Source organism: Akebia trifoliata, chromosome 12 (genome assembly GCF_017979445.1).
Source record: "Akebia trifoliata isolate Shusen 1 chromosome 12, ASM1797944v1, whole genome shotgun sequence".
Lineage (NCBI taxonomy): Eukaryota > Viridiplantae > Streptophyta > Magnoliopsida > Ranunculales > Lardizabalaceae > Akebia > Akebia trifoliata.
The window spans coordinates 3,020,591-3,044,756 of NC_141386.1; the positions used below are offsets into that span (position 1 = coordinate 3,020,591).

The 24,166-nt window shown below is 35.2% G+C and overlaps 2 protein-coding genes across 2 annotated transcripts; both read left to right on the plus strand.

Annotated features, from left to right (window-relative positions):
• Positions 1 to 975: 975 nt before the first annotated feature.
• On the plus strand, positions 976 to 5,735 carry LOC147388618 (nucleophosmin). The gene is made up of 7 exons (XM_086419163.1): positions 976 to 1,266; positions 1,371 to 1,481; positions 2,625 to 2,693; positions 2,986 to 3,117; positions 4,860 to 4,937; positions 5,050 to 5,178; positions 5,317 to 5,735. Exons 1-7 carry the CDS (start codon positions 1,012 to 1,014, stop codon positions 5,503 to 5,505), a joined length of 963 nt encoding a protein of 320 aa, XP_086275289.1. The 5' UTR covers positions 976 to 1,011; the 3' UTR covers positions 5,506 to 5,735.
• A 2,572-nt stretch (positions 5,736 to 8,307) lies between these two features.
• Positions 8,308 to 22,751, plus strand: LOC147388619 (serine/threonine protein phosphatase 2A 55 kDa regulatory subunit B beta isoform-like). Its single transcript, XM_086419121.1, has 14 exons — positions 8,308 to 8,682; positions 9,737 to 9,840; positions 9,931 to 10,026; positions 10,143 to 10,262; positions 13,094 to 13,300; positions 14,620 to 14,711; positions 16,351 to 16,469; positions 17,303 to 17,426; positions 17,807 to 17,930; positions 20,505 to 20,573; positions 20,688 to 20,779; positions 20,865 to 20,942; positions 21,095 to 21,162; positions 21,786 to 22,751. The coding sequence occupies exons 1-14, from the start codon at positions 8,568 to 8,570 to the stop codon at positions 21,923 to 21,925; spliced, it is 1,548 nt and encodes a 515-aa protein (XP_086275247.1). The 5' UTR covers positions 8,308 to 8,567; the 3' UTR covers positions 21,926 to 22,751.
• Positions 22,752 to 24,166: the final 1,415 nt, after the last annotated feature.

Here is a 24,166-nt window from a genome sequence, read left to right on the forward strand (position 1 = left end):
TTTTCATTTTTTTTAAAAGTTCGCATAATTTTGTCCTATGCAACCCCATGGTATCAGATCATGTTTTTGAATGCCACAAAGATGATCCAATTAGAAAATTTCTATTTTCCACCATGATAGGAGAGACAAATGTCCTCTCTTATTGTTTATGTCATTTGTGCCGCATACCAAATGGCTGTTGACTGTGAGCATTAAAAAAAAAAACACCACCACCACCCCTTTAGCAAGCATTGCAGACAAACTATAGTTCAATCTATAATATTAGTAGCTAAATATAAGGAAACATTGAGACCCACTTGGCATGTGTGTCATGTGATCTCTTGTAACATCTCACATTCTGCAAGGATTGTCAATGGATCGGGTTCAAATCAAATTGTCGTCAATTTGTGACTAATCAAATAATACTTTGAGCAAATCAGATAAAAATTGAATCCAACGCTTATTGGATCGGATTTTTGTTATAAAAACTCAATGTTAGATCCAAATTCGATCCGATAACAATTTCAGATAAGACATAAATAAATTCCAATATTCAAACAAACTATATACAACATAAGTTACATTTCTTTTTTTCATTTAACCAATGGAAACAAATCTGATCCAATAGATTATATAACAATGCCAACTACTATGAATTTGAGCTATTTGAGAGATGATGTGGGCCCACAAGTTATCTGTACTCCAGGGAGTGGGGTATCTACCCAACTACAGGTCTCCTTTACAAGCAAGTTGGGCCCATTATTCAAGTGCACGAGGAAGGTGACATGTGGTAAGTAAAGATCCGGAGTCAGATAGATATCCAACTCTCAGTAGCACAGGATTCTAATTTTTTTTCTTATACGTGTTTACTCGTTTCCCATTGGCTGAAACTGTGGGACCATCAAATATTTAACACGTGTAGCCAATCAGAGGCCGCGAAACACGTAGTTAGCAAAGTACGCTATCACTCGATGACTCGAAACGTCAAACGTGCATCGTTCGCAACTTGACTAACGAAACTCTATTAGTTTCATGTTCTTCTTTCAGAGTTGCAGAGCTGAGAGAGAGAGAGAGAGATTAATGGCGAAGTTAGAAACAAAAATTATATTTTTATTTTCAGTTCTGTTGTTTTCTTCATGGGTACCCACCTCTCATTCTGCTAAGAAACCAGTTTCAATCGCAAGAAAGGAAGATTTACCGTACATCAAATGTCAAGTATGTGAAAAGGTTGCAAATCAACTGTACCAGCAAGTGAAGAAGAAAGAAGCCCAGATTTCCCCCAAAAAGGTATTTATTTTTATGGGTTAGTGTTTTTTATTCATTTTGATTCGATTCTAATTGGGTTTCTGCCTTTTTCTTTTATTTATTTATTTTTGGGGTTTTGTGACCAGGTTTCAGAGTTCCAGATCATTGAAATATCCGAGAATGTTTGTAATTTGAAAAAGGAGGAATCAGATTGGATTCTACGGATTGATATTGTCAAAAAAGGGAGCAAATTGGAGGTAAAAATTATTTATTTCTTATTTTATTTGTTTTTGGCAATTCGGATGTTTGAAAAATTGCATTTTTCTTGGATTTATTTATTATTTATTTATTGCTTTTATAGCTCTGTATCCCGATTGACTCAGCTACGAATAAGTATCTGTTTGATGATTTTGGAATCATGGTTGTTTAGTGGTTAGGGCATTAATTGTTATCGGGTTGGTAGGATCATTTCGAGTTCATGATTTTATTTCTCAGTTATAAACATATGAAGATAAATAGTTACGGATCTGTCTAAACACGTGTACTACCCCCATTGCTTGGATGACATAGAGATTATGTTGGACAATCCAACCCCAAAGTTATATCGTGGAGACCATGCTTAGAACAGAGTCCATTCTGACATACTTAACCTCATAACTAGTTGGCTAATTTGAAAAAAAATAAAATAAAGAACATCCAATTACACTGCTACTTGAGTTCGGGGATTGAAGCCTTGAACCCATAGATCAGTTGGTTGTCATGTTGCAATGTAACTTTGCGGTCGTGGGTTCAAGTCCAACAAACCCACCAAAAATGAAGGAGAGAAAGAAAAAAAAACCGGCTACCTTAGGTCAAGTTTTCACATGGGTTGTAACAAATCGTTTGATGTTGTTAAATATATAATTTTAATTATGCTATTTGTTTGGTGATAAAAAATGACGAGGCGGTTAACACACCTTGTTTATAATTATTTAGTATCAACTTTTTGTGATGCCAAGGACATAAAATGCATTGCAGGCCTGTGCAGTGATTTTGGTTGGATGTCTGTGATGCCATTTAATTTCTTTGGCCATATCACCTCCCTATGGTTACAATAATGTAGTGCATTTGTAACAATAAGTTTTCAAAACACCGAGATGATGAAGAGTGGTAATCCCAACTTGGCTTCTTAATTTAGTTTTGGTAATTGCAAACCAAAAAATTTCTTTAGTGTTTATTGCCAAATAGTGTAGTCATGCTTGGGTTCTTGTTTCTTGCTGAAATTATAGCCATCCTTTTGTTGGCACTATTGTAGTAGTCAAACTTTGATGGGACAACTAAAATGTGTTTTAGCTGTAACCCTTTTTGTTGGTTTGGTTTCTTCATCCTGTTTCTCATATTAGTCTTCTTCTTTCCTCCAGCTTATTGAACAAGACAGTGAAGGGCAATGTAATTCACAGTGTAAGACGATCGAGAAGGCTTGTGGAGAGGTGAAGCTTTGTCTTTTTTTTTTCCTCCTCCCTCTTGTGATTAGTAAATCAATATGACCGCCTAAGCAATTCTGTTTTTCAAGGAAATAAGTGGTTTGAGTTTGTAAATAACACATCATTTGGACTAAGTTTGTACCATCCCCCAGTTTTCTTCATTGCAATGTTTTCCTATTTATTGCATTTTATTAAAACTTCAGAGGCTGCACCCAATTTCATTACTTTAGCATTATAAGATTTTCCGCCGCTAAATCCAAAATGTTTGTTATAACTGGATGTTTATTTGAACTCTCAGGTCATGGGGTACTCTGATACTGATGTTGCTGAATATATATACAGCTCCAAGCCTCAGATTGATTCGTTGGTGAATTTTCTCTGCAATGACCTTACTAAAGCATGCTCTGCCAAGCCACCACCACTTCCTAAGGTAACTGCTGTTTGACACCTCGGCTTGAGGGAAACTAAAAGCCAATTTATTTTTTCATGCCTAGCTTTTAGGTGAAGCTATATGGTCTTTTTTTTCCCTCTCTTCTATCGATTTATTTCTTGTGTTCCTTATTAATACATGTGGTATTTTACAGTTTATCTGGAGAATATTTTTAGATTTATGACAAGGTTTTTCTTATGTTATGTAATTGTGAGATACTAACACATACTTTACATCTCTCATAGAATTTGAGACTAAAAAAAGAGCATTTAATTAACTAAACAAACAAGCATTTGCAAAAAACATGAATGATTCAAAAAGCATTTCAACTTTAATTTATAGATACGAGAAAAGGATCTATGCATTTTCTTTTTTTGGACAATTGTAAGCAGATGGAGGGGTTTTGATCCCAGTTTGGTGGTACTACCATCTCATGTCCATATTTAGGATCTATGTGACTGTAAGCCATGTCCTTATTTAGGACAGTTTCAAGGATTCCTGATGTCCTAGATGAAAAAACAAAGGTTATATTGTCTCAAAGGGGTGTTTTGAAGTGATTTAGTTCCGGATTTTAAAGAAGAGTTCTTTGAGGAGTTTTGTCTTTAGATGGGAGTCTGTGTTCAAAGTAGTATTGTAGTTTTATCTTTCGTACTATGGCCGGTTATCTCAATTGCCATAAATTTCTTTGGTTTAATAAATTAGTTTACCTATGAAAAAAAGGTTATGTTGTGACAAAACACTTGACAGAACAATGTCTATAAATACTTGTCAGCAGTTCTTCAAATGTAAAACTCAATTTAATATATATATTTTAATTTATCTTGCCCACTTAGATATCCCTTAACATGAGATTTAAAGCATGGGTATTGTGGGCTTCTATCCTTTTAATAATATCTTTTTAGGAATCTTAAGGAGTAGTTGGTCCTTTAACCAAGCTAGGGAATTGCAAATCTTTAGTGAGCTCAAAGGGGAAAAGGACTTACTCCATTGTTTCTTGTAGTTTTTGAGGTAAATGAGTTTGTCGAATGATTATGGCTAGAGGTTGTGGTTGAATGTTTGAAGTTGTCTTGATTCCCATAACCTTCTCACTATGATTTCACGTCCGGAACTAATAGTTCGGTTTTCATTCTCTGCTTAAGAGCATTGGATCTGACTGTTAAAAACCCTATAGCATTATTGAACTACAAAATGATGTGGAGTTCTAGAAACCTTAAACTCATCTCTTAAGCATGCTCAAAATCCTGAAATTTAGACTCTTATAATGTCGTAGAAACTAAAGATAGCTTCTATTAGCAAAAGTTGGTGTGGCAATAGAATCTCTCAAACTAAAACATTAACCTAAAAACTATTTTCAAGCTCCATTTATCTCAATCTCACCAAACATAGAAGTTCTATCAATCAATCAACCTTGCCTAATCCATTTATCTCTTTTGCTTTTGTGAGGACTTTCAAAATTTTAATCTCAATTGAAGTTGGAAATTCACTGCTTTTAGCAACTTTTAGGCCAAAATGTTTTCTTAGTCTGAATTTCACAATTCTTTATATGCTTGATTTGCATCAGATATGAACATTACTATTTTACTTTGGGCAACTTTTTGTGAAATTGCTTCTTTTTGAACTTCAGAGGCATTATTCCATGTAAATGTGAGTTATCTAGTAATTCAATATCGAGTTGCTTGGGACAATATATTTAATTTAATATTTTTTATATTCATGAAAGGGAGTTCTCTTGTGGTGTTTAGGATTGGACTCCTGGAGAACCTTTCGTTCCCAAGTCATCTAAGGAGGCTGAAATGGACAAGATATTAAAATCCATGCAGGTAACATCCCTTCGTACCCAACAATAAAAAATAATATTTAAATGAATAAAATTCGTTACTAGCTTGGCAAGTTATCGACGTCTAATACTTTATTGTGGAAATACACTATCAGGGTATGCCAGGAGCGCCTGGCATGAAAATGTACTCAAAGGATGATCTGTTGAACATGCAGAATTTTGGGGGCAAAGACCCCGATGAAGAAGATGATGATGATGACGAGGACGACTTCCCTTCAAATTTGGTATTAATATGATTCCGTTCTAACTAATAATATTCTGAAATCTGATTGTTTATGTATTATTTCGCTTACGAAAGGTTAATTTTACTCTTGTTTTGGTTAAAATTATAACCATGGCTCTTTTATTTCTTGGGCTTGCAGGGAAAAGTCCTGAGAGAGAAAGATACGACAAAACTAGATTGGAAGCAAAAGATCACAAAGCAAATTGCAGACAAGGGAGCAATTTTAAAGAGACATGCAACGAAGGTGTCAGGACGGTTACAACAATGGTGGAGAGGAAAGAAAACAAGTTCAAAGAAACCTTCAAAGGGGAATAAGGCTGAGCTTTAAGATGCATGCTACTCGATTCATTCTGGGAAGAAATATCTTCGATCCTCCTTTTGTACCTTTTTTTTGGGTTATTAATTTTGTGATAGTAGATGGTTACGATTATCATCGTCGTTAGTAGGAAATATAGTCGGTCGTCAATCGTCATCAAAGCTTTATCTCAAAAGAACAATAGAGCCCATGTTTTCAGGAAATTTTGTCAAAGTATGCTGGATTGAATTTCATTTCTTCAATGGTGCCCTGTCTTAAGAGTTTGAGCTCATATGTGCTAACCCATCAAAGAACTTGGCAAATGAAATTGGGTTGTAAAGCTGGAAATGACATACAACTTACATGATTCATTCTCATTGGGTTTGTATCATTGCTCATGGAAAATGGGTTTTCGGGAATGGATATATATATATATATATATATATATATATATATATATATATATATATATATGGGTCAGGTTCAAGGGCCATATGAGAAAACTTTCGTTTTTCAAAATAAGGGTTAGAGGTTTTGGATTGAGCTGATTTTTTTTGTAGGGATGGTCACTATGATGAGAAGATCATCCTCACAAAAAATCAGCTCAATCAGAAACTTCTAAATCCATCAAAAGTGATTTACAAATTAGTGATAAAAATTGGTAAAAAATCGACGGTCCACATTCTAAATCACTTTTAATGGGGTTAGAAGTTTCAGATTGGGCTGATTTTTTTTTTTTTGATGATCTTCCCATCATAGAGATCATCCTCACAAAAAATCAGCTCAATCCAAAATTTCTAACCCATATTTTAAAAATATTTTTACTGTCGAAAGTTTTCTTATATGTTTTCTCATATGGGCCTTGAACCTGATATATGGATTAGGATCTGTATACACATAAAATTACTCATAAAACTATAATGTGTTTTGTCTTATATGGGCAAAAATATTTGGAATGGACTGACTTTTTGTGAGGATGATCTCTATGATGAGGAGATCATCCTCGCCAAAAATCAGCCCATTATGAAACTTCTAGCCCCATGTTTACAAGTTGAAAAATTTTAGACCATCCAATTTTTGTAAATCATTTTTGATGGGGTTAGAAGTTTTGGAATGGGATGATTTTTTGCAAGGATGATCCCCTCACCACAGAGATCATCCTCACAAAAAATCAGCTCATTCCGAACCTTTTTAACCATATAAGACAAAAACGTTGTAACTTTATGTGTCTACGGAACCCCACCCTATATATATATATATATATATATATATGATTGTGTATTTTTCCTGATAATCCATTTTTCGGCCATTTAGCCCCTTAGCCCCTTAGCATTGTAATCCACATTCTTGGTTATGTTCAATTTGCTCTTTTAGTAGTGCATTGTGGATCTAGTTCCTTTTAATTGAGGTATTCGTTGTACGTGATCAATCAACTTTAGTTTAATTAATCACTTATTTGGATTAAATTTTCATGATTGTATATATTTCTAATTTGATGCTTGTTCACGACGTTCAAGCGAAACAATCAACCTCTTCCATTTCACTTATATATATCAATATATTTAAAACAGGTGAACTCCTATATCCACCATGTTGTATTTTAAAATTAATTTTTTATATTTTAAAATTAAGATTTATGGGTTTTTGGTTTTCTAAAAGATTAATGCTGGAGTGACCTCAGTGGGGGATACCTTGACGTGGTAGTGTGCACATGTCGGCAGATAAGTTTCTCCGAGATATGAGTAAAATGTATCTATGGATATGCACGTGCCACCATATCAAGGTGTCCCCTGCTGAGGTCACTCTAGCACGACTCTTTCTGAAAGATATGCATACATGATTCAATGGACTTTTATCTTGGCCCTCTGCATTACCAACTTGACTTGATGAATTGGGTACAACGAGTTTTACAGATGGTCAACTCAAAATTCAATCAAGTTGAGTTGACCCGATCCAGTTTTTAAATTATGCTTCTCTCTGCTATCAACCCTTAAAATATTTTTATTTTTCTTTTCTAAGGAACAGCCACAATCAGTTGTGTATCATAAAGAGACATTTAGTTAGAACAAGTTTGATGAAACTCCTCTCTTAAGGAAAAGAGTCCTCCTAAGCTTACTAAGTTAGTAAGGATTTCTTCCTTACTAAGAGTCGTTAGACTCAATTCTTGACATCCAAAAACATGATCCAATGCCTAAAGAAGGTTGTAGAGAGAAAATTTTATGAATTTGATTTTTTCTTTTTTAAAGAAAAAGTTATATTTTTCCATTGAATTTCATTTTTAAGTTTGAGAGTTACGTAAAAATTCCGTAATCGTTCATTTTTCGAAACATTGGATTTAGTTCAAAAGGTTTTTTTTGTTGTATTTTAATATGAGTTTTTCTATAAAACTTAGAGGGCTGTGGTGTTGGATTTCTGATGTGATAATCCATTTGAGCAAAACAAGCTTAGTAAGATTCAAAATGTTATTACGTTAGTAAGGATTTCACTAAGGAAAGCTATGCAAAGCTTTAAGAGGATGACACATCATCAGAGAAACAAATTTGCTATTCTCATAAACAGCAGAAACAGTTTAGTTTTGATGTTCTCCTAAAATATCCAATGCATTCTTAACTTGGGTATTTTAGTCCATTTATTCCAGGCCAAATGAACTCTTAATTGGGCCCACAAATCCAAGATCTCAAGTGGATGTTATGACGTGTCGTTATCTTCATGCTTCGTATAATTTCTTATATACGAAGGAGTCACATCAAATTCGGGTTTGAGAAAACGGAGAGTACGACAGAGAGAAGTGTGTTTTAGTCCTAAAAGCCGAAACACAGTTCCTGCTACGTTATTTTCTTCCAACCAAAAAAAAGAAAAAAAGAAAAAAAAAAAAGCGGAGAAACTAGAGAGAGAGAGAGAGAGAGATCCATCGTAGTTCTTCCAAGGCTCTCTATCTGTTCATATAGGAATTGAAAACCTGCATTTTCATGGAGTTTATTTACAGAATCGAATCCATTATCTTCTAATAAGGTCTCGAGGTGGAAGGATCGTTGATCTCGTGAGTCGATTTTGCTTGATTTGGTGCTCGATTTGGCTGTAAATTGGTTCAGAGAATGAACGGAGGAGGAGATGATGAAGATGGCACACGTGCAGGACCGCCACAGTCTCTTGAGTGGAAATTCTCTCAGGTTTTTGGGGAACGAACGGCTGGAGAAGAAGTTCAGGAAGGTATGACCTTTTTGATCTGTAAAATCTTAGGGGTTTTGAATTAGGATTTTGTTTAATGCACTTTTGATCTGAATCCAGATCGTTGAGGATGAAAATTGCTCTTATATTAGTGGATTTGGGGAGAAAACATGAGATTTGTTGCGGAATTGGTGTGGAATGTTGTGTGTTGACCTTGGTCGATTTGATTTTAGTGTATCTTGATTGAATAGCACAATCAATGGTTTGCAAGTGAACTTAATAGAGCTGATTTAGTCTGATTTTAGGTTTCAAAGTGCACACAAGAACATGGCTAATCAGCTAGTTTCTTCTTCGCTTCATGATTTGATTTGTCAATGAAAATAAACCAACCACTCTAAGGCCAAAGGATGCGTTTTGATGTCATCCGTCGATCGTGACTTTCATTATCTCGCTTGCTTATGCGGGACAAGTATATACACATCAGTTAAATCAGATCTTATGTACATGCAGATATAGAGGTGTTGTGCATAATAATTAAGGACATGAATTAACCATGCTAGGCTTAGACCCATGGCTTACTTGCTCAATATACTGCAATCAAACTTTGAGGTGGTGGGTTCAAGTCCAACTTAGCTATAAAAAAATGTTGTTTTCTGTCAAAGAGGAGCACTTCTTGATCTTGTGCAGTGACTTAGTTGATTTAATGTATTGGTCTCAAGCATTCTCATGAAGCACAGTGCTTGACTTGCCATGAATATGGGACATCCTGGTCTCATTTCCCTATAGATAGGGTTACCTGCCATTGAACTGGACTTGGACTAAAAGGACACCAAACCCTCTATTTGGTACATTTTGGATTCCCCTTTGACTTCTTGTTTGACAACCTAGACCATCTTTTGGTAAATTTGACTCCTAATCCCTGCGGCACCATGGAAACTAAACGGCCATGTAGAGTGGTTTATATGGACCCCGCAAATCTCTCTTAAGTGAATCGCTAAGACACAAGTGATATACTTTCTTTATGTGCTTTCATTGAATTCTTTGGTTTTCTTGATTAGCTTGTTGATATACTGACTTCTGGTCTTCTTTTTTGCAGTTGATATCATATCAGCGATTGAGTTTGATAAAACCGGGGACCATCTTGCCACTGGTGATAGAGGGGGCCGGGTGGTTCTATTTGAAAGGACCGATACAAGAGATGTATGTTCTTTATTTCCATTCTTTATATGCTGTCCCAAATACATTTTGTTTCTTGTAATGTTCTCATACCTTCCAAAAATGTAATTGTAGAATGGATATCGAAGAGATCTAGAAAGAATGGATTATCCAATTAGTAGGCATCCTGAGTTTCGCTATAAAACGGAGTTCCAAAGCCATGAACCGGAGGTATTCCCATTTTTGTTTACAGTTGTTGGAATATGTGTTGATCATACTTTTTGTTGTTGTTGTTGTAATTCTGGTTTAGAAATCCATCATGCAACGGCATCTATTTTGTAATTCAGTTTGACTATCTCAAGAGCTTGGAAATAGAGGAGAAAATCAACAAGATAAGATGGTGCCAGACAGCTAATGGGGCCTTGTTTCTTCTATCTACCAATGACAAAACGATTAAGTTTTGGAAGGTAGGGGTGCTTTTTCACTTTGCATTTACTACCCAAACTTTTGGGATACGGCTTTGATGATGATATTTTTTCTATTGAGATATATGTTTTTTTTGTGAAAACATCTTGTAACTTCGTAGATAAGCTTCTTCTCATGATATGATATTTCTCTGGTTGTAATTGTAACACATCGTTTTTTTTTTTTTCATCTCTGTACGGCATTTACAATACAACACAGTAATTTTGAAACAAAAGGAAAAATAAATGTTAGTGTAAAGGGTGATATCGTGCTGACATGTAATACTTATTGACAAATGTTACTGAGTGTGGAACGATACTGGTGCACATGATAACAAGATACCTGTATGCTTCAAATGGGTGTTGTATACTTGTTGGATACTTCAATTTTAAGGGCAGATGCGGTTTCCTCACCGTATCAGTCAGTCTTGTGTCCTTGTCCTATCTAGGTAACCTATGGTGCATTATGGATGTCTATTATGGGCTTCATATGTTCATCATTTGGAGCCTTGTCTTAATGCCAAACATAATGATAAATTTCTATTTGTAAAGTACACAAGTATTTGTGTGATTTGCTTTATAGTGTCTGGACAAACAATGAGATGTTATTAAGGACAAGAATAAGTACAAGAGCTAGGCATGAGAGTTCCTGAATGAACAAAATCCCTAGATACACCACATTTGGCTAGATAATGTGTAAACAATTTTCTTCACTAGCACATTTGGGAATATTAGTTACCGCCTTCTAATAAATTCTTGAATATGGTCAATGATGTTTACCAATTTCCACGACTATACTCCTCTCCACTTGCTCATCAAATGTCATTCTACACTCCTTTCACCAGACAAGACCTGTACACTGATCGTTTAAGATTTGAAGTCCTTGGACAGAGCTTTAATTTCCCATTCATTTAAGTTTATGATCCAATAAGACTAAAATACATCTTGAGGATCTTACCTGTTTCCTATATACTCCTACCGTGTTGGCAGTATCTGGGGAGCCCTTAGCACTTCTATCAAATAAAAGCCCGACATATAATTTTATTAGTGTGGCTCATATTATATTACTTATTTTTTTCTTTCTGTCTTGTTTTTTTTTTTTTTTTTTTTTCATTTGTTATAAAGAAACAACGTAGTTACGTGTAGAGGGTAGGTTCCTTTAAGATTGTCACTGATATTTATTGTTGAATAACAAGAAGTTCGAGATTGTGAGTCATCTTAAGACATAATATAATAGTCCATTTTCACTTCTCATATTGTCATTTTCTTGGCATTAGTTTGTTTTTCTGCTTCTCTTGTCATGTGGTATTTCTTTTTCTTTTATTTCCTTTTCTATCCTTCTAGTTCTTTTTATTTCCATGGGGCACTGAGCTTGAAATTTTATTTAGACCGCCATTTTTGTAGGCTTAGCCATTTGAGATTATATGTCAACAAAGGCTGTTTAGTCAAAAGCCAAAAGACAATGTTTCTGTTGACGCTGGACATTTTCAAATAGTTTCATTGATAAATTTGGGGGTTCAACTCAAAACCAATTGGCAATGAGTGGAGAGGCCCAAGAGCTTATTTGGAGAGAGACAAGGCAATTTGTGTCCAAATGTGGGACTAAACTCAACACGCCCCCGTATGTGTGGGCCGGACTGGGCCAAAGCATGTGAAGATGTGAACTGGGTGACGTGTAGGAGAGAAAGGCCTGCTCTGATACCATGTTGACGACTATTTACCCCAGAAGATTGATCTGATGGGGAGAGGCATAACTATGAATATAAGAGGGTCGCAAGTCCAATTGGAGCATGATACGTGAACATGTGACACCCGGAAGTGGAGGCGGATAACACTACACTCAACACTCCCCTTCACCCATAAGGGTGGAAAATTCCTTCGAGGTGACTCGAACCCTTGACATATACGAACCTAGCACTTTAATACCTTGATAAATTTGTGGGTCCAACTCAAAATCAATTGGCAATGAGTGGAGAGGCCCAAGAACTTATAAGGAGAGAGGCAAGGCAATTTATGTCCAAATGTGGGACTAAACTCAACATTCATTAAGTACCATTTCATAATACAAATAGTTAGACAGAAGGGCATGTTCTTTAACGAGTAAAATGCCTTTTGTATTTCTTGAAAATGATTTATTAGGACCCATGATATGTTGAATGCTTTATCTATGCTCGATATTGTTTTAACGATTTGTCTTTCTGATGTTTATGTTCATGGGTTTCATTGTCGAAACTCCCTCATGTATTATTTGCCTGCCACATGTAACGTAATCACCACATTTTCTCTTTTTTTGATGGGTAAGCCAGACTTGAACCCCACAACCTCAAAGTTGAGGTTGCAATATACCTACCAACTGACCTAATGGGTCTTACCCATCACCACCTTTTCCTCTCACAGCCAGCTTCTTGAATAAGGCTGATGTATATAATCCTTGGCAGATATGTGTTTTGTGAATGGGAACTTTCTAAATTATTTTGAGAGCTGCTATTGACACTTCAATTTTTACTTATTACACCCCAATTAAAAATGAAGAAAATAAGTGAAAAGTTAAGCTGCCAATAGAAGCTCTCTCTCTCTGGCTAGATTCTTTTGTTTGGGTTTTGGATTTTATATGAGCCTAATCATAATTGTAAAAAACTACTGAAATTGTTTGAACGAGTGTGATCATGTTTTGTAATGTTGAGATTATAATTTGAGCCAAACCTTTGTGAGTGTGTTTTAATTGTTAATTGGGGGGTGATAAATAATTTAAGAGATTGGGGTGTAAGACTTAAAGTTGGGGTGCCAATACCAACTCTCTTATTTTTGCTGTTTTTGTTTTGAGCATTGGACAGGTTCAGGAAAAGAAAGTGAAGAAAATTTGTGAAATGAGTGTGGACCCCTCAAAAACTGTGGCAAATGGTAGCATTGCTGGTTCAAGTACATCAACTAGTCCAAAACCATATCTTGCAAATGGAGGATCTCCAGAGAGGTCCTACAATCATTTGAGCAACGACATTTCATTTCCCCCAGGAGGCATTTCATCGCTGCATTTACCTGTGGTAGGCAGAACAGTGTTTTGTAGTAAAAGAACTAATAACTTCAACATGAAGCAGTCATACATCTTGTAATATGTACTAACGGACGTCGCAATTATTGAATTGTTTTGATATATATACATATTTCCATCTCATATTGTATTAAGAGAGATTTGCCCGCAGACTTAACTGTTACATTTTTATTACAAAATGTCCCTTGGTGTTCTAACAACTCCAAGGGAACCTTACGTTATGAAGTTTGTTACCCACCAGACCTTACTTCATCAAGTTTGTTACCCAGCTAACCTTGTAGTGGGGATCCACATCATAAAATTCAAATTGATGTGGTTAATTTGTTACTTAGCATACCTTGGAGTGGATCCTAACCGCAGCAATTTGTGGTATCCAAAAACATGATCTGATGCCACAGGGTCATAAAGGACAAAATTCTAAGAACTTTGAAGACAAAAAAATTCGAAAAAAAGTTAATTTTCACCGTTGAATTTTAATTTTAAATATGGGAATTAGGTAACTAGGGGAGGAGCAAGGATTTTCTTGTAGTGGGGGCAAACTATAGTGAATGGTAAGGTTGAAGAGCTTGAAGTTGAATGATTTTGGGGAGAAAATTCAAAGGTTTTTAGTTAGAGGTTGAAGAAAAGGGTGTTCCAATCATTTCCAGTTAGTCTACGAGAGACGGCCTAAGTCAATGGGCAATGTCATCTTCAAAAACTGAGAGGGGTGGGGGGGGGGGGGGGGGCAAAAAATTGGAGGGAGGTGAGGGGTAAAAGGGCCCTGTAACTAGTTGAAAGTGTAGGGGTATCTCAAGTTAAAGCACAAATAGAAGGGCAAAAAATATTGAGTGGGGGCAATTGCCCCCATTGACTCCTTACTAGCTTTGCCCCTGTGGGTAGCCATCCATTTTTCTATGAATCAGACTTTTCTTTTAATTAAAGCTCAAAAAGGACTTTTTTTTTTTGAAATTTTGTTCTCTTTAATCGGAGTTTTTCTATGAAATCTAGAAAGATGTGGCGTTGAATTGCCATTTTGATAATCCATGTGGGCCCAACAACCCTAAGTAAGATTTGAAGTCTTAATGATTTACTCATGCCTGCCTGATTCATAGAGTAAGGTTTGTTCAGTAACAAACTTGATATAAAGTAAGGGAGTTTTTGTATGAAAATTGCTACTGATAGGTCTGCCTGGTAAATCTCTCTTCATTAATTGGATGCATTAAAGCATTCATTTAAATTGTTGTGATATTGGATTGTATCAAATTTTGTGTAAGAATTGAATGGATTTTATCCGTTTTCAGTACTAACACTTGCCGCACTTCTGATATTTAGGTAGCCAGCCATGAGACAAGCCTTGTGGCGAGATGTCGAAGAATATATGCTCATGCTCATGATTATCACATCAATTCAATTTCAAATAACAGGTGCGTGGCAATTTTTTTGGGTATTAACATTATCATTGTCAAAACCTTTTTGAAAAATTTCTTGTTCGCTTTATGAATATCACATAGCCAAAGCCATTTGCTTGATAGCACACTAAAATTATTACTAGCTTGCTTTAATAGAAAATAGAATTCTAGATAGAAAGAAGGGAACATGGATGGTTGGGTATGGTAATATGGCTAGTGTTCCAGGGTTTGATTTTGCTAGTTGTTTGTTTTGTTGCCTCATATGCACATGTTAGGCATTTAGGGCTTCATATGAACATGGCTCTCCCACCAACTTTCTATATAAATAACTTTATTGACGGGGTGTTTATTGCATGAACCCTGATTGGGTAATTATATATATAAAATCAACCAAGAAATAGAATGTAAGCTAATATAAAGATTCTAATTATTAATAATCTCTAATTTGGAATATCCTATTGATGTTACTAAATATGCCATTCTCCATCACAACCTTCCATTTGTGATGAGATACATTGACAATGATGGAATGTATCTCATGCATCTTAATACAATGCATCTTATTCTCTAACACTTTCATTCTCACCCTTCACCCTCCAACACTAATTCTCTCTCTCTCTGTCTTTGTTACAATGGTGGGGTTTGATGAAGAAGATATCTTTTTTACTGTCTCCTTCTCCAAACCCACACTCGCCCACCATTGTCACTGGAGAATGAGGTGGAGGGAGGGGGGAGAAGGGCATGGGTGGCTCTAGTAGTGGGAGCTAAGAGTGAAAGAAAGATATGTGGGGTATTGATAATGTGGTTTAATTGAGATTGAAAGGAAAATACAGTGGGGAAAAAAAAAAAGAAACTCACTTGTTTGGTAACTTTCCTAACGATTTGGTTCTATCATAATGGTTTTGGCAGAGTCTATTCTAGAAATATTATCAATTTTGAAAGAATAGTTGCAAACAGTACCTTATTAAAAATTTTAAAGAGAAAAAACTTATGATTATTAAATAATTGTTTTTTTTTTTGGGCCACCAAACAGGATTTCGATACCTACATTTTATAACGAGGCTGAGAAATATTTTTTGACCTCAATCCATTATCTTAAATTGTTATGTGGCCTGAAAGACTGGGAACATTCTAGTGCATTTCGTGAACTGAGGGTGGCCTTTATCGATGTTTAATGTTTAGAGGCATCCACAAAGTATTTTTGACATGTGGCAGATAAGTAGATGTCGATTTTTGGGATATCTTTCAGGACATGGTTTCTGTCAACTCTGGGAGCAATGTTCCATATATTTGTTAATAAATTGATATTTTTAAAACTTTTGAGCAAATATATGCAATTGTTCTCATAAGCGTGTTTATGAAAGCTTTCATATTTGTAATTCATATTTCGGGAATACATTGAACCCTGAATTATTCAGGGAATACAATTCCAATGGTAATTTGTAAAAGTAATTGGTATTCCATGCATGCAGCCATTTTACCTACTCATGTTCGCACACTTTCTTTACTTTGCTTTCTCTTTCTTTAAATTCACAAATAATTAGTATTCCATGCATGCGGCCATTTTGCCTACTCATGTTCGCACACTTTCTTTACTTTGCTTTCTCTTTCTTTAAATTCACAAATAATTGTATCTCCATCCTTGCTTTTACAGTGACTGTGAGACTTTTATATCAGCTGATGATCTGCGAATAAATCTTTGGAACTTGGAAATAAGCAACCAAAGTTTCAATATTGTTGACGTGAAACCTGCGAACATGGAGGATTTAACTGGTATAAATTATGAATGATACTTACTTTCTATTTCTGTTCACATCAAGGTTGAGTATTGTTAGCTATTGGGTTTCTCTTGAACCACAATGCCTGTTTGCTTGCTGGCATGCTCTAAAGTTAGTGTCACAGCGTTGTATATTCTTGCCATTTGGTATCACTTTCATTGTAGTTAGAAGTAGTATGTTTAAATGCATGTTATTGCTATAAAAGCATTCCTGAGGTTTACATCATTTAGAACAAGAACAACTTTGGAATGAAGAATTTGAGGATTCACATTGGTGTGAGAAATACTTTTTAACAATGATTTTCATATCCATGCTTCAGATGCCCGTTTCATCTCCCTTGTCTACTTATAGGGGTTTTTCCTCCGATGATTGTTAAAAGACACAAAGCAGTCAGCTGTCCAGTGATGTTCATAATGACAAGATCTTTGAAATCTTTAGCTGGACTTGAATCCATGACCTCAAAGAGTTTTTGCAATGTGTCAAACCAACTGAGCACTATGGTTAATTATTATTATGAAATATAATATTACTATTTATTTATTTATTTTGTTTAATTAAATTCTCTAGATCAAACTGCGTTGACTTGCGTAGGCATCCTGACAACACTCTGTGTAACTTCTTTTCCTCTCTCCTTTGGACTTCCCTTATCCACTATTCCAGTTTGTACTTGGCGAACTTTTTTGTTTCCTCTTTTGGTGTTATTGCATACCCCTTTCTTTAGATATTTTGTTTAAATTTTAAGAGATGGAATGGGCCCTAGCTGATGTTGAAACTTAATTTTTTTTTATGATGTTGCATACTTAAACTTATTTTTTATTATACTTGCAGAGGTGATAACATCAGCTGAGTTCCACCCCACCCATTGTAATATGTTAGCATATAGTAGCTCGAAGGGCTCAATCCGACTTATTGATTTGCGGCAATCAGCTTTGTGTGATACTCATACCAAATTGTAAGTGATCCATTCTAATTTCTAGGTCTCATTTCGGTGCATCTTTTCATGGCAGAACTGTTGGAGAGTATGTTTGCTTTAGAACTGCAAGGAAGTTTTTAAAGATCCATTTAGTAGCCAACATGTGAATTTATTTGTGGGTTTTGTTAAGATGTGCCCTAAGGGCACACATTAAAGTGCCTTAAACACACCTGGGAAATTGATTTTTGTACTGAAAGTGACCTTAAAAAATCTTTTTTTTACCAAAAATACCCCCAGATGCTTATTCCCAAGGTGTATTTATTGCACTAGGGCACACGTTAACAAAACCCTTTACTTATATTGATTTTACTTTCACCTCCTCCAACGATTTATGTGGTGATACTATTTGTCACATACAGATTTGAGGAGCAAGAGGCACCTGGTTCACGGTCTTTTTTCACAGAGATTATTGCCTCTATTTCAGATATTAAGTTTGGGAAGGATGGAAGACATTTACTTAGTCGTGATTACATGACTCTTAAGGTTCTTATTTTCACATTTTTAAAAGCATACCTTGTTTAGAATTTTGAGCTATTTGCAGTTGCATCAAAGATAGATCTGAAAAATGTGCAATGGTACATTTTTTTTTTCTACCGTGTTCTTTAATTATGCCTAGCCACAAAAGTCTCAAATTCCGGGCCACTACTTCCAGCAGAACAACTATTGACCCTGTGCCATCATTGTATTGGCACTTGTGTAGCTTCAGCATTGTCCTTTGGTTCCTTTATTTTCTTCCAGTCTCATTATTAAGTTAATTCTGTTATGTTTGAGAGGAAAATATGAAAACATATGAGTTCGATACTAAGTAAGTTGAACCAAGACAGAATATGTGTAGTGCAACTTTAAGACATGCAAATATATGAGGCATTAGTAAATGACATTGATGGCCAGAAATACTAAATTATTTATATTGATCCTATCACCTATAAGGAAGGAAATGATGGTGTCCTAGAATTAGGCCAGGTGGTTGAAGTGAAATTGGTCTTTTGGAATGTAACGTGATGTATGCATTTAGGTCAGACTTAGGGATTTATTTATTCTATTTAAAAGATGGCAATACGATCTGTTTGCTTAATGGAGTAGAATGCCGGCCATTTAAGTAATAGCATATGCATAGAATGTGTTCACGTAGATCAGGATGTTGTGATGGATGAGTTGAACTTCTAGTAAGAAAAAAATAGATTAAGTATATCTGAAGGGTCTTCAGGTAGGCCCGATAGGTTGGAAAAAAGGAGAATTGGTTGAGATGGTTTGGTAGTGTAAAAAGGCCAATTACTGTAACGAAGAGGAGCACTGTATCGGTCAAATGCTTTAAAAATAGAGTAAGACCAAAAAGGATGTGGGTTGTGGCAGTGACATGATTTTTAGGTGCATTCATAAATGGAGACATGACCCTGGATGGTATTGGACTAGAATTGTGTTGCAGACTCCATATAGTTTGGATAAGGCTTGGGTGGTGATAATCTCACGATAAACTGATACTAAAATATCTGATGTATATATTCATCTTAAAAGTTCATTTAATCCATCTTTCTTTGAATCGCAAGTTAAATAAAGCTCAGTTTGTAGATACCCTTTAGACGTTTCTGGATTTCAAAAGAGCCAATGTTATTGAATTATGATGTATAATCCGTGTGTGCTATATTGTTGGGCTTGTGGTATGGTTTCTAATTTTGTTGCAACTAAGGTCTAAAATCTCATCTTGAAGCAATGTCTTAGTGAAGAGAAAAAATGAGACTCTCAACCGAGATCATCCAAAACATTGAATGATTTGGTGTCGATTTGTTCCAGTCTTGGCTGCAACATTCTGAGACGATACCGAACTTTAAACCATGTTTGCAATATTTACGTCTACTGTGGTTTGAGGAACTTGGCATTTGTTGTCCATGAAAATATGTAGAGAATCCATGAAGTACATAATTAGTTTCCCTACAAACTCACTTGATGGTAGAAGAGAAAGCATGATTCATTGTCAAGTCATAGATAGGTTGTTACTCTAGATCACACCTTTCTTTGGTGGTTCTCTTTCCTCACTCGATCACCTATGCATCAGTGTACCTCCCAAGTTCTCTTCATATTTACCAATTTTTTTATTGGTGGATGGGTCTGAGAAATGTCTAATGCATGGATAGGGAGTCAATGCTCTTTAGATAGTAGTTGAATTCCCCATATTAACTCAATCTATCATTATTGCTAGTTTACTATCTGAGCCTTTTCTAGTGTCATCTATTGCTATGTTTTGTCCGACTGAAACTATCAAGACTTTGTTTCCTAGGCTTTTTACTCTTCTGACAAGATCAGTCTATACTGTTGCTGGACCTCAATGACTATGGGCTGGTTGCAAAGGTGTTTGACACCATTTAAGCTTAGGATGGAGATGAAATTCATTCCAATTCATTGGTAGATTTTAATTGTCGTTTTATTGCAGTTGGAGTTGACGTGAATGTTGATGATTATCTGACTTTATTGACGGTATTGATAAATGGGGTGAATGTACTCCTTGTGCTGACAGCATTTATCCTCTCTTGTGGTGGCTATGAGCCGCTGCTGGTTTCTAGAAAATGTAGGCTGGAGAGTCCGTGGTTGGTCTGAGCCCCCAGATAAGAAGCTACGTAAAACTGCGCTATGATCAAAGCCCCTTATATACATATATATTCTTTTTCAATAGCTTGGTAAGTAAGGGTGGTTAGTAGTCAACATGAAGGTGTGTTGAACAAGATTGTGGGATCAACACTCCACACGCCTTTACCAAAGTTGTCACCTTCATCAAAGCCCCTTGTACAAGGCATAAATCCCTAACACCTCTCAGTTTCCTACACCAATGTGAAATTTTGAATAATTGGTTGTTTTGTTCTTCCCTTCGGCATCTTGTAATTGTAGATTTTTTAAAGTTCGGTATGAATCCTGCCTCTCAATATTGTCGTGAATGGATATATAAAAACATGTTTTCATGAAGCAGAAAATCTCATGATTTTAGATTTTTTTTTCTTGGATCAAATTCTTTCCATCAGATTTACTTTTCTTTTTTATTCAACTTTTTTTTTACGTGGTTGGCAGCTATGGGACATAAATATGGATTCTGGTCCAGTTGCAACTTTCCAGGTTCATGAATATTTAAGGCCTAGGGTAACTTACTCTCTTTCCTCAGAATTTTATTTCATATCCGCACAAGACAAACATGTTATCACTTGAAATGGATTACTGTTTGCATACTGATTATGTTAATCTAATCTTGCCCAGCTCTGTGATTTATATGAAAATGATTCAATTTTCGATAAATTCGAGTGTTGTCTCAGTGGAGATGGACAGCGCGTTGCCACCGGTTCCTACAGGTCTGTGTTTTTGTCACTATTATTTACTAAAACCCTAGATCATGATTTCCTGAACATACAATGACAACACTCTCTGTGATTCTAGCAATCTATTTCGAGTGTTTGGTTGTGCTGCTGGTAGCACTGAGGGAACAACTTTGGAAGCCAGCAAAAATCCCGTGAGGTATATAATAATCTCTTTGATAATGATAACCGTGAGAATAATTATAATGTTGTGTGCTAAGAAAATATTATTGATAATTTGACAAGCTATTTCTGACCATATTGATGGTATTATCCACTATCTCTTCACATCGTGCCGTTGATCTTGTTTAGGAGACAAGTGCAGACCCCTTCAAGACCGTCGAGATCCCTGAGCAGTCTAACACGTGTTGTCCGAAGAGGTTAGTATTGAATATTGAATTGTCACATGCTAACTTAGTACAAACCACATGAAGCTATCAGATGGGGGATTTTTCTCTACTTGTGGTCAAGGCATTAAATTCTGATTTCGGTGTCTATTTCGGTTCGTCTGGAAATGGAAATATTTCTATCTGTGTGGAAATTAATACAATTTTTTAAAATGATGGAAATGGCAGAAATATGGAAGAAATTTTTATATTAAAACACACTCATTATTAAGTTATCAGAATATAATAAACTACCATATGGAGTGTGAATTTGAAGATCAACAACATTTTGCTACACATTCGCAGAAGTATTGGTGGAAATGAGAATAGTAATGTTGTATTTCTTTCTTTCGGTTGGTCCCCTTGACCTCCGTTTTTTATTATTAAATTATCTTTGCCCATAAAAAAAATATTTCGGTCAAAATTCACTATTCATTGAAATATTTCGTGAAATGAATATTGATTTCCACTGAAATTTATAAAAAAAGAAACTGTCAGTTAAATTTCGTGTCAGAAGAAATATTTCATGGAAATATGTTGAAATTTAATAATATGCTAGTGGTCCTTTGCTTTTTATCCACCTGGTCACTTATTTTTTATTTTTGACTTCATAACAGGAGGAACGGATAATCCGAGTGTTGATGCAAACGGAAATTCTTTCGATTTCACGACAAAGTTGCTCCACCTAGCATGGCATCCCACCGAAAATTCACTTGCTTGTGCCGCTGCAAATAGCCTGTACATGTATTACGCATAAAGATGATCGTTCCCGAAAATTGTTTCTGCTTGCACCCCTTTTTTGGACACTGTTTCCGAGGGCCAAATTGGCTTTCTTTCAGCTTGTAAGATGGAAGCTGCGTCATATCTCACATCTTCAGTGTCCGTTAAAATCATGTTCTCTCGAAATGGCCATTGGAATATCGACAAGGAAGTAACTTTTGTTCGTGGGCGGGCAGATTATTTCTAGATTTATCTTTTAACATAAGACAAAAAATGCAGGTCTGTTCTTATTGTGTTGGGCATAGTTTTTAAAAAAAAAGTGATTGTAGTTCTCCTATAACGAAAAACAAATGCTGTTAGCTATTGCTGTTAGGTCTTTAGGTTTTTTGTTTTCGTTCGGTTCCACTAGGTTTTGAGATCAATGGCTCGTTTTTTACTTGAATCTGAGGAAGGGCGTTGTTATGTTACATGGATATCATCGACATCTGGGGCATAGGAAACTTGTCTCGTCTCGTCGAACCAACATTTTTAGGGTTTGTGGAATTTTTATCATGCTTATTGTTATCAACCTATTTCATTCTAACCCTTTGTTCTCCTTCACAGAGTTCAGAGACTATGTTATTCTGCTTGTCTGATAGCTGGCTAGAGGGTGAAATTGAAGTTATCAAGTGAGTCTTAAGTTTGTTTGGGAGATTGTTTTGGTTTCTTTTGACAGTTTCAGACTTGTAAATTTAAGAGGGTTTGGTTGGAATAAGGTTATATGTTTTCCATTTATAATTTTTTTTCTTCAATAATTGGTTGATTTACAACAAATGGAATGTAGGTTATTTTTTCCCTTATAATATTATTGATATTTTTAAACTTATTCAGCCTTTTATCTGGTTTCGGGAAAAAAAAAAAAAAAAAACAGAAATCAATGGCTAAACATAATTGAGATGTATTTCCTTTATTGTTTTCATTTGTATAATTGAGCGCGTAATGTTGAAATGAGAGGAAAGGTGGGAAAGAGAAGGTCCGGGCTATTGACATGTACATTTTTTTGGCTCGCTACACCCACTTAATGTACTTGTGGGTATACGTGGCAAAAAGTTGTTTGTTAGTTTCACCCATCGATTTATTTCAAAACAAGCAATAACCCAACGAGCGTTTCAATAATTTTCGGTAAATACATGTCGAAAATTTTAAAAGGTTCGATGATATAATACACCGAATGTTTTTCACATGGGATCTCATATAAGGAGTAGTGAGGTATGAAATTATAGATCTAAGAATAATAAAAAATATGCTATCATACAATAAGAACATATTGAAAGGTAGTGCATTCAGTGTGTGCCTATTGAAATCGTGTTGATGAGTTTGGTTTTGACTTACCGAACTTATTGGAAATTTTGAAGAAAAAAAAAATTTGACGCAAACAATAAAAGATAAAATTAATTTTTAACATGGTTCATTTGCAAAACGATTAAAAATAATTTCAAAAACAAAAGATAATGAAAATAAAGGATAAAAACTTACTTTCATCTATCAAAATGCTTAATTATATCAAATAAGAAAAAAAAAAAAAAAAAAAAAAAAAGAATTTAATGAATAATATCCTCATAAATGAATCAAAACACAATCGTTTGATGAATCTCTAAAGAAAAATTAATTGATTAAGTGGATTCGATTGAACTTTGATAAGATTTTTTGATATGGATGTTTAAGGAGGATTTGATATGTTTTGAATCAGAAATCAATGGCTAAACATAATTGAGATGTATTTCCTTTATTGTTTTCATTTGTATAATTGAGCGCGTAATGTTGAAATGAGAGGAAAGGTGGGAAAGAGAAGGTCCGGGCTATTGACATGTACATTTTTTTGGCTCGCTACACCCACTTAATGTACTTGTGGGTGTACGTGGCAAAAAATTGTTTGTTAGTTTCACCCATCGATTTATTTCAAAACAAGCAATAACCCAACGAGCGTTTCAATAATTTTCGGTAAATACATGTCGAAAATTTTAAAAGGTTCGATGATAATACACCGAATGTTTTTCACACAGGATCTCATATAAGGCATAGTTCATGTTCTTCACATGGGATCTCATATAAGGAGTAGTTCGGTATGAAATTATAGATCTAAGAATAATAAAAAATATGCTATCATACAATAAGAACATATTGAAAGGTAGTGCATTCAGTGTGTGCCTATCGAAATAGTGTTGATGAGTTTGGTTTTGACTTACCGAACTTATTGGAAATTTTGAAAAAAAAAAAAAATTGACGCAAACAATAAAAG